This window comes from Drosophila miranda, chromosome 3 (genome assembly GCF_003369915.1).
Source record: "Drosophila miranda strain MSH22 chromosome 3, D.miranda_PacBio2.1, whole genome shotgun sequence".
NCBI lineage: Eukaryota > Metazoa > Arthropoda > Insecta > Diptera > Drosophilidae > Drosophila > Drosophila miranda.
In genome coordinates, this window is record NC_046676.1 from 10,205,298 (window position 1) to 10,218,214 (window position 12,917).

The 12,917-nt window shown below is 44.7% G+C and overlaps 1 protein-coding gene and 1 long non-coding RNA gene across 3 annotated transcripts; one reads left to right on the forward strand and one right to left on the reverse strand.

The window, feature by feature from the left end:
* Positions 1-2,319: 2,319 nt before the first annotated feature.
* On the forward strand, positions 2,320-3,092 carry LOC117187733. The gene is made up of 2 exons (XR_004472334.1): positions 2,320-2,930; positions 2,999-3,092. It is a non-coding gene; the product is annotated as an uncharacterized LOC117187733 (long non-coding RNA).
* A 1,838-nt stretch (positions 3,093-4,930) lies between these two features.
* Positions 4,931-12,135, reverse strand: LOC108158389 (kinesin-like protein KIF12). 2 transcript variants are annotated; one of them, XM_033390513.1, is made up of 8 exons: positions 11,386-12,135; positions 7,767-7,941; positions 7,482-7,709; positions 7,285-7,425; positions 6,738-6,879; positions 5,825-6,671; positions 5,094-5,408; positions 4,931-5,036 (listed from the first exon to the last, which is right to left on the reverse strand). In XM_033390513.1, exons 1-8 carry the CDS (start codon positions 11,733-11,735, stop codon positions 5,024-5,026), a joined length of 2,211 nt encoding a protein of 736 aa, XP_033246404.1. In that variant the 5' UTR covers positions 11,736-12,135; the 3' UTR covers positions 4,931-5,023. The 2 variants fall into 2 exon arrangements, with proteins under 2 accessions (XP_033246404.1, XP_033246405.1); XM_033390514.1 differs by lacking the exons at positions 4,931-5,036; positions 5,094-5,408 and adding an exon at positions 5,456-5,714.
* Between the last annotated feature and the right edge of the window lie 782 nt (positions 12,136-12,917).

Here is a 12,917-nt window from a genome sequence, read left to right on the forward strand (position 1 = left end):
TTACTAGCTAGTAGAACCCTCAGCTCTGCCCACATAGTTCAATCCCATTGATGAATGAATTTTCCAAGGGATATGCTACTTTAAGTATTCCTCTTAAATGAATTATTTCTTAAATAAGCTTTAAACAAATAAAGTGAAAGCACAAAAACGTAAGAGTGTACGGAATGAAACGTAAGTGCATTACGTCATTGTTGCTGGTCAACAGGTATCAGGTATGAGTGTGGACATATTTATACCCTATTTCATTTATTTCACATTAAAATTCTGTTTTCCAAGCTTAGTTGAAACATTGGTAATGACTTCTTCTCAGATTGACATTTGTTCGACCTATTTATACATATTCTTTGGACGTTGACATGCAATGACTGCATCTTTCAAGAGGCGATGCAGTTACTGCACCGTCAAGTGGCCCGTGTGACACCAGCAGAAGGCTGTTACGCGCGGATCCCAGGCAAAACGCAGCCCTCCTCCCGCCCAACCGACCGAGGGGCGCTGCCGCATGACGCGCGGTGCGTAGCCGAACCAAACGCGAACATGCAAGAAAGATAGCTATTAGACTAACATTCGAGGAAAATTAGTACTAAACTTACTAAGAAACTAAGCATGCAATCAAAATACAAATACCACTACAGTTACTAATTAATAGAAAGGTGTGTAAGGATTAATAATTTAATAAGAGGAAGAGAATTAGTGGTGGATATAATATGGTAGAGGGAATTATAATCCGAGCATAAGACCCTAAACGGTTCATGCAAGGAATAATTCGATCTACAAAGTGGAAGGAACAACGGTATTAAATTTCTAGGCAGTCTAATAGGAATCGTGAAGTTTATGCGGCTCAACAGATCAGGGCTGTCTATGTCACCCCTGATCAAGTTGTGCATAAATATCACACCAAGCATTTTTCTACGGTTAACTAAGGATGGGAGGTTTACTAATAGTAGTCTACTAGAGTAAGATGGGAGTCTTACACCCGCATCCCAGTTAAGGCCCCGCAGAGCAAAGAGTAAAAAGTTTTTCTGTACTGATTCTATACGGTCCTGGTGTACTTTGTACTGAGGGCACCATACACAGGAGCCGTATTCTAAGATCGGACGAACAAGCGAGGTATAGAGAGTCTTTGTTATATAGGGGTCGTCAAATTCCTTTGACCACCTCTTTATAAACCCAAGCACGCCCATGGCCTTATTTACCATGGTAGAAATGTGTTCGGAAAACTTTAACTTGGGGTCTAACATAACACCCAGATCATCCACCAGGGTAATTCTCTCAAGAGAACCACCAAATAGGGTGTAGGGAGCCAACAAAGGGCTAGAACGATGAAATGTCATAACTTTGCATTTCGAGGCATTAAGGTGTAACAAGTTTGCACAACACCATGACTGAAAGTTATTGAGATCGGATTGTAAGCGAGAATGAAATGAAATGTCCTTGTACTGGACACAGAGTTTAACATCATCCGCATACATAAGTACTCGAGAGTATGTTAATACTGAAGGTAAGTCATTAATAAAGAGTGTGAAGAGTAAGGGGCCTAGATGGCTGCCTTGTGGTACTCCCGAAGAAACATTTACTGGTAAAGAGAGGGAGTTTTTGAAGAGGACTCTTTGAGACCTAGAACAAAGATAGCTAGAAATCCATCTCAGGAGGTTGGGCGGAAACCCTAAAAGGTCAAGTTTATGCGCTAAAAGGGAATGGTTTACAGAGTCGAATGCTTTACTAAAGTCGGTGTAAATAACATCCGTCTGTAAGTTACATTGAAAGCCTTTAACAATGAAAGAGGTAAGCTCTAACAAGTTCGTGGTGGTTGATCGCCGCCTTATAAATCCATGCTGAGTTGGAGATATAAGTGACTTGCAGAGATGTTGCAAGTGCGGAGTTAAAACCTTCTCAAACATTTTAGGAATAGCGGATAACTTTGCTATACCTCTATAATTTTTTGCATCAGACTTGCTACCTTTTTTATGGAGAGGAATTATAAACGATTCCTTCCAGATCGGGGGGAAGCAAGAAGAATCAATGGACAGGTTGAATAGTTTAAGCAAAGGTCCACACAGAGCCTCGGCGCAGTACCTGAGTACACAACCTGGAACCCCGTCTGGACCCGGTGAAAACACCGGCTTAACTAGTCGAAGATCATGAAGTAGGGAACATTCATTTAACAAGGGACTGAAAATGCCGTTCGACCTCGGTAAACCGTATGGGTACGGATGACCAGAGTAGCTTTCCTCAGAATAGGTGGTTTGGAAGAATTGGGCAAAAAGATCGGCAATTGCCGATCCTGTATCCTGTAGCTCTTTTTTGGAGAAAGACATTCATATTAATGAATTAGCAGCCCACCCCACCCCCTCTATAAATGTTTCCTATTGAGATATCCGTCAAATAAATCTATATATTCGTAAAATAAATCAATGTAGACAAGCATTTACACATCAACGCATTTATTTTCTAAACAAAATATTCTCTAAGGCACATCTATACGTAAAAATTAAAAGTTGCACGATGATCGACTCGAAGGCGATTAATCCCTATTTTGTATTTCTGGATCAGTTTCGCGATAATCTGAAAAGACGGGGCATAAAGAACATAAAACCCACAACCGTGGCCAAAATTTCTGGACAAAAATGGCGCGAAATGAGTGATTCTCAGAAGTCTGTGTACATTAAAAAGGCCAAGATCAACCGTGAGATCTTAGACTTTGAATTATTCGGGAAAAAAGCGTAGGAGAACTGGGGCACCACATAAGTCTGAAGGGTCACGCTCTTCCTGGTAACGAATCCCTTTGGTTAACGAAATTATAAAGTTAAAATCCGCGGCATAATTTCACATGTGGCGACGCTGGATGATGCTGTTGCGAGGATTGCCTGCAGCTTTGCAACCTGGAGTAGAAATGTCAAGCGCGACAGAATCATTTTCAATCCGTTAATATTGTGCGTTGTGCGTGTAGACTTTTTAAATTATTAAATTAAATTATCTCCCAAATTTTCCTTTTTTGCAGATGATGAGTCAAACAGCTGTTCCCCCGATGAGTAGTGCTCAAAAATGTACAGTGTTTTTAGATTAAAACAAATTAAATCAAAAATCAAAACAAACATTTTACCCGTCGTTTAACAAACTATTTTTAATAATAACCTCAATGTTTCACAACGTCCAATTTCGACAGCGACAACGTCAAATTTTGACAACTTTTTTACCTCTTTTTTCTCGTAGTTTTTTCACCTCAATTCTGTTGAGCTCGAGCAGTTCACATAGTCCGAATCGAAGTTCCCCAGAAGAGAGTCCATTACTCCATTAATGTTTTTATACCCGATACTCAAAATGAGTATTGGGGTATATTAGATTTGTGGTGAAAATGGATGTGTGTAACGTCCAGAAGGAATCGTTTCCGACCCCATAAAGTATATTCTTGATCAGCATCAATAGCCGAGTCGATCGAGCCCTGTCTGTCTGTCCGTCTGTCCGTCTGTCCGTCCCTTTCAGCGCCTAGTGCTCAAAGACTATAAGAGCTATAAAAAACAACAACACCCAGGATAATATTAATAAACATGTTCCCCATTTGGTGGACATTCTGAACCAAATAAATCCTGATATTATCGGTAAACCGTATGGGTACGGATGACCAGAGTAGCTTTCCTCAGAATAGGTGGTTTGGAAGAATTGGGCAAAAAGATCGGCAATTGCCTGATCATTATTTGCCGACGTATTACAAAATGATAGCGAGGATGGGTGTGCGGACGTTCTACGCTTACTGTTTACGAAGCTGTAAAACTGTTTAGGGTCCTGAGAAAAACGTATCCTGCATCGAGATAGGTAGTTCTTATAGCATTGAGCATTAAGAACTGAAAAGTTTGACCGAGCTAATACATAGCGAGAGTGAGAAGTAGGAGAACCCACTTCTTGAAATTTTTTATAAAGTCTTGATTTTAAGTTTTTTAGACTGGATAACTCTTTGGTAAACCAAGGGGGTTTTCCAGATCTAGTCGGACAAGAAAGCGGGACACAAGAATCGAAAAATGTGCCAAGAGCATTGTAAAAAATGTTTGTGCCTTTTATGATATCAGTGCACAAGTACAAAGCGGACCAATCAAAATCCCTAATAAGGTTATTAAGCTTCGCAAACTCGGCTTTAAGAAAGCAGCGGACACGTTCGGGCAGCCTACTCGACCGATCCAATACAGTTGGTCCTATATCTAGCGACACCTCGAAAGTAGGGTGGTAGGCGTCTTCAGGTATAGTGAGCGGAAGGGCTCGGGTTAACAACACTATGGTCGGATCCGATACAAAGCACAGATCAAGCAATCGACCCAAGGAATTTTTCACATGGTTGACTTGAGACAGGGATAGGTCAAGCAAGCCGTCAACAAAGTCATGTCGTGACATGGGCACTAGGATACTAGACTCGTTTACCGAAGACCAAACAGTTCCTGGCAAGTTGAAGTCACCAAGAACTATCATACGATCTTTATCAGATAGCGAGGAAGAAACAGCGGTTAAAGCGGACAAGTGCTGCTCATAAATTGAAATATCCGAATATTATTAGGTTCCTGTGTATCGACATATTCCCGATACTTATTCTTGGTCTCTGTAAGAGCACCACTAAATGCAAAATATCGTTAATAGCTGTATGACCAGTCTCTGTTTCTGAGTTTATTGATACACATTTCCTCAATCTATAATATCCTTTTTTCTAGGGTATTCCGAATGTTGCGAGACATGTTGCTTCTTTTCTCGGCACCTGAGTCTGCCCCATACAAATTTAATGTTGCCGCATTGTGCATGGAATGAGTTTCCACTTGCCCACTTGCGATTAAATATAAGTGGCGGTTATTTTTTAAATTCGTAGTAGACTCTTCCTACCTTGATGGGGGCAGGAACCCCATCTACCAAGATAAAATTGTTTCAATTAATTAACTAGCTTTACACTGCAAAAACTTTATTTGAAATGTATTGAGCAATTTTTTAGTACATTAGTTGCAAAAATATATATCTTTGTTAGACCACATCCATTACCCTTAACCATTTTCTACGTTAGCATGCTGAAAGAAATTGAAATTATGTATGTACTCCTTCAGTCTCTGGTTATTTACACTTACTCCGTCATATAGTCCGTAGATTGCTTCGCCGGAACATTCTCTGGATCCGTATTGAGCTTCTTGGCAAGATCTGCGTCCGGCTTCCTGAAAGCATTCGCCATTATCAAAATATTCCTGGCGATGCGCTTCTGATCGATGCGTTTCTGGGCCGTGTCCGTCCGCCTATCGGCATTCTCCGACATTCTCTGCTCCAGCGGCAAGACTGCAGCGCCGTTGAGTTCAGGATTTGTCCAGATCTCAGTGCCGGGCGTTTCCTTGCCGGAGGTCGGAGATATCGCCGGACGTGCAGGTATCAAAGGTGAACGTACACAAACCCTGTACACCAGAAAGAGGCGGACAAATATATAACATAAATGTATTATTTTATATTCAGTAATTGCCTCTGTAAACTTCTCAGATGATTCATTCAATTCATAGGAACAGAAACAAACTTTTATTACAAAGGCTTATATGACTAGTCACACTCTAGGCTTGTTTTCAAAAAACGTTTAGAAATATACGGATTTAAAGTATCAAAATATCTGAGATTATGTCCTCCCTCCTGCGGGGGCCTCAATCTCGTCCGTCTGCGTCTCGGTGCTCGGCCCATTGTCCCCGTCCTCGTCCCCGCTCGGTACCGATCTAGAACGAGTCAGAAATGGGAGAGAACAATGAGCCAGGCCTCGAGAAGGTCCCTAAACGAATGCAGCCCTAAACGGTTATATGCTCGCTAACCCGCCACTGAAACTCACTTGTTCACATCCTCCAGCTTCTTGAGCAGCCGCTCGTTCTCTCTGCAAACGATCTCCTGATCCCTGAGTATTGTCTCGCGCACGGTGAACAGATGGTTGTTCTCTTGCCGCAGCGACTCGTTCTCTACCATGTAGAGTTTGACCAGCTCGGCCAGCTCTGAGCCATCCAGTTCGGGCAGCCGCTCCAGATCCACCTTGGGCACTGGCGCCGGCGCACCGCCTCCGCTGCTCAGCCGATCCAGCTGCATGTCAAGCAGATTGTCCGTGGCGGCGTCACTGGAGGCCGCCTGATGGTGCAAATTGAGGGCCGCCTTCAGATGATCGTTCTCCATCTGCAGGGCGTGGATATCCCGTTTGAGGCTGAGGATCAGTGCCTCCCTGGGGTCCATCATGATCACGGGCTTGGTGCGTATTCGCTTGGCTCTAGAGGCATAGCGCAAGGTATTCAAGGTCTCTGCGTGATTGTAGTGGGCCGGAGAGACGCAGGCGATCATCAGCGTGACCCCGTTCCCGGCCAGACTGTCGGCCAGGAGTTTGGTCAGCTGGCTGTCCCGGTAGGGTATGTGCCCCGACCGCTTCTTGGCATCGCTCAGCGAGGATATGCAGTAGCCGAGGACCATCAGGCTCTTGTTGATGTTGTTCGCCTCCTCCAGGGTCTTGCCCTCGCTCATCGTCTTCTTGGTCAGCTCACTGCCGGCCAGGTCGACGAAATTGATCTTGCCATGCTTGGAGAGGAACACTCCCCCATCCGTCTGCTGGTCCGACAGGATGTGCACTGTAAGTATCGTGTGCGAACGCGACGAATGATCGTTCATGGCATGTGAGCCCACGGCTCGATTTCTCATTCCTGCACGGATGAACCAAAATGGGATGATGAATGAATCTTTGATTAGGATCAATGCAGCGCACTTACCCTCTTCCAGAACGGCCAGCAGATCGTCCAGTTCCTCGCAGTCAACCGTGAATAGGTTCTCCACGAAGAAGCCGCCCGACTTCTTGGACCAGCGCACGGCCAGCGGCTTCCGTGCACTTCCCGGATTGAGCAAATCGATTACCTGAAGGCCGGGGAATATAAAATTCAATTCAATTTGGTAAACCAATAATGAAATTAGGTGAGGGGTAGTGCAGGAACGGAGCTGTGGGAGCTGCTATGAAAACAAATCATTTGAAAGGCCAAGCCAAATGCAGAAACATTCCACGCACTGGGTCTGGGGCATTGAGAGCGTGCTGACATCCATTTAATAGAGGTCAGGTCAATCTAATGCATGTTTGCTGAACCGAACCGAACTGAATGGGGCCAGAGCCAGAGCGAAAGCAATCAGTATTATGGCAAATGCAATTTAAATTTAAATCGAATATGCGACTAGGCCCCGTCTCAAGGAACTGAATTAAATATATTATTCTAGCTTTAACGACTCCAGAACTGAGATACGAAATGGATAATTTTGTAGCATTCTTACCCGTTCATTGTAGATCTCCATGAACGAAGCCTTGAGCACATAATTGACATCCTTTCGGTTCTTAATCAACTGGAAGAGATACACAAACGAGCGGAAGATGAGGCCATGTCGGGGATCCTTTGGATTCGGCTTTCCAACAAACTGCAAAATGAAACATTCATCAATCTGAACGTCTGGGGGTCCCCCTTCCCACTCACCAGGTCTGGTGGTCCTGTCAGTGTGTGCGTCTTTCCAGAGCCCGTCTGACCGTAGCAGAAGGCCGTGCAACTGAATCCCTCGATGCCCATCTCTATGATGCGTTTAATGCCCGAATAGTCCAGTATATCATCCTGGGTGGCTCCGGGCTCGAAGACCACGTTGTACGTGAACACGCGAACGCTGTCTCGATTGTGCGAACGCTTCTGTCCCACATCGTTGCCCTCAATCTGACGGGACGATTCGTCACATAACAGGTAAACATACTCTGGAGTGGAGATACTTACTATGACCTGTCCGTTGCCGGGAAATGTCAGCGTAGAGCCGTGCCGATCGCGCTTCTCCTTCTCATTGAGCGGACGCACACGCACCACCACATTGATGTTGTCCTCGGGCGTGGAGCACTCTTCGCTGCCGGTGGACTTGGAGGCTACAATTTCCAGTGTATCGGCGCTGCCAATCCTAGAGAGCATGAAGTTTGTTTTTCAACTTATACTCGATATGGAAATGGAATGGATTATGGATTCAGATTATGGATTCCCTCCCAAATATTGGAAATATCAATAATCGCAACCAATCAATCAGAGTAACATCTAAAAAGCTTTCATTCCTTTGTGAGTTTCGCTTGTTGTGGCCACTGCGAGTCCCTGGAATTTCGTGGGATTTGCCTTGAACTTGACGTTGCCTGGCGCTGACCATTGGCCCTATAAATAGCCAAGGTTAAGGGTGGTTGGGGATGGGATGGCTTAGCTCATGGTTTTCGCGTTTTCTTTTACACTAAATCGCAATTAGTTTTTTGATGTGGGGGATGAGCGTGATTAATACAATTTTCTTCAGCGGAATTTTCCCTTATGGAAATATGAATATGCAAATAAGCTGCAATAAATTATTGATTTGGACTGTCGTACCTAGCCTTGTGTTTTAGTTGAACCCATAATTATCCAGCTAAAGGCACAAAACGGAATTTGGAGAAGTTTCCAATACAAATAATCATAGTTGGTTTATTGAACCACGAGTCGTATGTGCGATGTCCAATCTGACATTTAACATTTGGCCATAAATGACTTGTTAACATTCATAGACTAATGGCCAAACTTCGTATGCTCGTCTACCCGTATACTCGTACATTAATCAGCCATGTGTTGGGCCTTTTTATGTGTGCGTGTGCGAGGTGAGTGGTGTGTGCTCTTGGTAAATATTTCAAAAGGCGCCAATAGAAAGAATTAACACGAACCCTCAGGAGAAACTAAGTCTTGAGGAGGAGCAGGTCCTGGGAAGTAACACCGTACTGGGTGGCCACTGAGGAAAAGTTCAATCAACTTTTGGTACTAAATAATTAATTGAATAATGGGGAGCTAAGAGCGAAAGTTTTGATTTGTTCTTGAAAGGGTTCGTGATAATATAATGCTGATTATTGCTAGGGGTATATTTCTCTCTTTCGCTTCGAATATAATGCTTTCTTTTAAAGGAGATTGACTTTCCCCTGGTGGTATTTGTAGACCCGAACAAATGAAACCCACCTCAGCTTGTTATCATGCATAATATTTACCCTGACCTCAGACCAAAAATTCCTAATTGTCCAGTCGTGATTGGATTGGATTACGGGCAGAAGAGGCAGCTGGGTTTCTTTTTTCCGGCGACTCATGTTTGCGAAACAAATAAGTTCTGAAACGAGTCTGAAACTGGAACTCTCACTTTTATTTCCCATGCCGGAGAGTGGGCGTCGGATTGGGAGTGGGAGTGTTTTGGGAAACCTCCTGGTGACATTTATGAAGCATGCAGAGCTTAAGCAACGAATTGTGGACTTTGATTATCTTTTTTTTGGGGCGTAATTATTACCTAACTCGTGCTGTGCATGCCAGAAAATCCATATGAATGTATACGCTATATTGTCTATATGGATTTTTAAATTGCAATCTTTTCCAGCCACGTCACGCACGCGAATTCACTTTCAAAGTTGCCTGAATACAGATCGGATTTGGGGAAGGCCAATGCCCAATGCCCAGTGCCCAGTGTCCATTGCGCATTGGTTCCAAAACCCACAGCACAGCCTTTGCTGTCTAAGTGGAGTACATATATCCAATGTGTGTCGTCAATCATACAGCTATCAACGCACTCATCAGTCAAAATGATTGATAAGATAGGTCTATATGCGTGTCCCATTATAATTATAACGACCATAATGCCAATTGCCTGCTGGGGGCAGAGGCAATCCCATATATCAGGGCGATCCATTAAATTTCCAAGCGACATAGGTGTGAATCGTAACCTTGGGACTGAATGCCCCTTAACGAGCCACAGATTCACAGAAAAAGGTTGTATTCCAGCTACCTATGTTCAAGGTTGATGAAAATGATGTTTAATTACGATTAAGTTCTAACAAATTGTCGCGCGGGCGTCTGACGAGTCATAGGTTCCTAGAATCTCAAGTCTGGTGTGTCACTCCCCAGTTCCAATAATAACATAAACATACTCTTCTGGGTAATAGCTGTGAATATGTTACTTCTTTATAATGTCAGCATAAATCGAAGAAACTTCTTAAAATAAACGAAATGTCGGCACATTTCCTTCGGTGGGGTGGGGGATCCACACAATGCCAATATTAATGATCCAAATTAATGAAATTATAGGTGTACCACAATTGATGTGAAAACAAAGACTTGATTAGCTACCTGCGATACCATCGTATCATCATATTAAGTAGTTCAAGCCTCGATTCCATCAAAAGAAAGTTCTTCGGTTTTGAATAATTAATATTCCTTCCGAACCAAACTTGTACTTAACCCACTTGTCACCAGTTCCTCAGCTCGGGGACCTGGGGGTCCTTAACCTTAGGCTGTTTGTCTGTTACGTTCCACCTGGACCCTACCCACATCGGAATCGAACTCAAAAAACCCCAACAATACTACATAGACTCGTAAACACGAGTATGACCACTTTCGCTCTCAACTCCGGTCATATCCCACATATAGACTTCAATGGGCTTTAATTGCAAAATCGATTTGTGTCGTGTCCGCTTAGTGCTCGACTCTGCTCAACCCCCAGATCTCTGTCGATACTTCCTTCCTTTCGAAAAATTGTTTAAATAAAGAACTAAAAGAAAATGCCCAGTCCGTCCGTCCGTCTGTCCGTCTGTCCGTCTGTGTGTCTGTCTCTCTGTCCATTTGATTGCCTGTCTGTCTGTCCTTCTTTTGGATTACTCGTATTGTGCGTGGTCATTATGGTTTGGCTTGTGTCTGCTCCTTCCTTGCCTTCGGCCGGGTTTTTAATGGGTCTTTCCTTCGATTAGGGGTGAGCCGGGGAGACCAGGAGCAGTCCTGTCGTGTTATTATTAATGGTTGTAGTCTCACACTCCTTGTAAGTGCCCTGCCCAGCCAAATGGACTGATCAAAATTAATATATTTTCCTAGTGGCTCATACAATACACGAGTGTATCTTTATAGATATTTGTACATACTTAATAATTACAACAGCAGCGGTGGCATTACATTGCGAAAGGTTAGAAAAAATACAAGGGATAACTCGCATGCAATATTCATGGGTCCATTTAAATTCCTAAAAATTATATTCAGTACAGTAGCACAGGACTATCAGGGTAAAGGCAATACAGAATAGTTCTTGAACCTTTAGATATCCATAAATTCTCTGTTAAAAGAGGTAGGGGTGAGCAGTTACGATAGAAATGGTTATTCCACGTTTAAGACCCAATAGTGGCTTTGTTTTCCCTCAGTGTGTAGAATTCTGAGATCTATGTTTTATAAGTTTTCCCTCATGCACGGATATTGTTCCCCAGTCTTTTTAGCGGCTTTCCACTGTTTTCTCAAGCGTCAGCAAGCTATCGCCTATTGATTACGGTGGGAAGTACCGCAATCGCAGCCGTGGCGGCATTCCTTATCCCACACTTACTCGTTCTCCCGTGAGCGTAGAAAATAAGGCGTATTGCGGGAGCTGCCTCCGACTCCGCCTCCTCCTCCGCCACTGCTGCCGCTCCCTGCTCCCTTCTGGGGACTGAGGCGACGCATGCCGTTGGTGAGACTGCGGGACCGTGGCATGCTGCTGCTGCTGCCGGAGCTCTGGCGCTGGTTGGACATGGACGTGGACGTGGACGTCGATGTGGGCGTGGGCGTGGGCGCTTTCCTGGCGCGTGAGCCGGCAACGGCGCCTCTGCCCCGCCGATTGCCAGAGGTGCTGGCGCTATCGGCGCTGCTACCGCCGCTGCTATTCAAATGCGGCACGCTCGATGCTCGACGTACCATGGTGTTTGCCGCCACCAAGTCCTAGCGGTCTAGCCGGTGACCAGCAGAGGACGATAATTGGACTATTTGGACTTCTGTTTGCTCAACTGGCTGTCCCGTGGACATCGCTTACGGAATAAGGAGCACGCACACACACAGCGGGATCTGCCACGCGAACGACGAACGCAAATTCGAAACTCAGTTCCGGTCAAAAGTGGGAGCCTCGGGTTAACCGCTCGCCGCGACAACTCAACACGAACTGCCGCCCCAAGTTCACCAGAGAAGCCTTTTTTATTCGAGCCCTCTCAGATTTATGGTAATTTCTACTCACGCACACCACACCGGCCATCGCTCGTCTCTCCCACCGTCCGTCTGGCTCGTCCGGCGACCACAATCGCCACCTGTAATTGAAGTTCGTTGTGGCTGTTGCGCCTCTCTCGTAGCTCGGGCTCAGAGCCCTGCTCCTGCTCCTCCTCCTCCTCCTCCTCCGAACAACAATTAAATCAGCGTGCTGTTTGGTAAACAAACCCACGCCCATACCCACGATGACGGGGTGGTGGTCAGTGGCCACTGGCCAGTGGCCGGACCTGCGGGTGGTGGTTGGAATTGGATGACCCTACCACTGACCCTGGCGTGGTTCCGTGGCCATTCATACGCGGGGTTGTAGCCACTACAGCAACATTAGCCCGCTTGTCGTGGCTTATTTGCATTTACTTTTGACGTTACTTTGCCATAATCAGAGCATGGAGCTGGAATTCGTTTTCAGGATATTAAACCCTGCACACAGGCGACTGGGTTAATGTTGGCCTATTCTTTGGGCCCATGTTCAAGGTACAAACATAAATGTTACCACAATATCGTAAGGGTTGGTTGGTTGATTCGATAAGAGAAGGAATGAAAAAGCACGCTCTTTCGATTTTGTAGCTGTCCAACAACAACAACAAAACAATCCTTATCGGCGAGACTCGATTCGGGCAGCAATGTGCATCATCATTGACACGACATGTATTTGATTCTCAGCATTTTCCTTTGCATCTTTCGCTAGCATGGATGCGAATGAAGGTTCTCTTTAACAGACATATGTATGCACTGGAATATTGAAGATAAATAAGCTGTATTTCGTAAATTTGTCTACTGTCTGTAGACGATTGCCACAGATAACATTCAATCTCTTTATAGATGATAAGCCCCTCCACCATATTG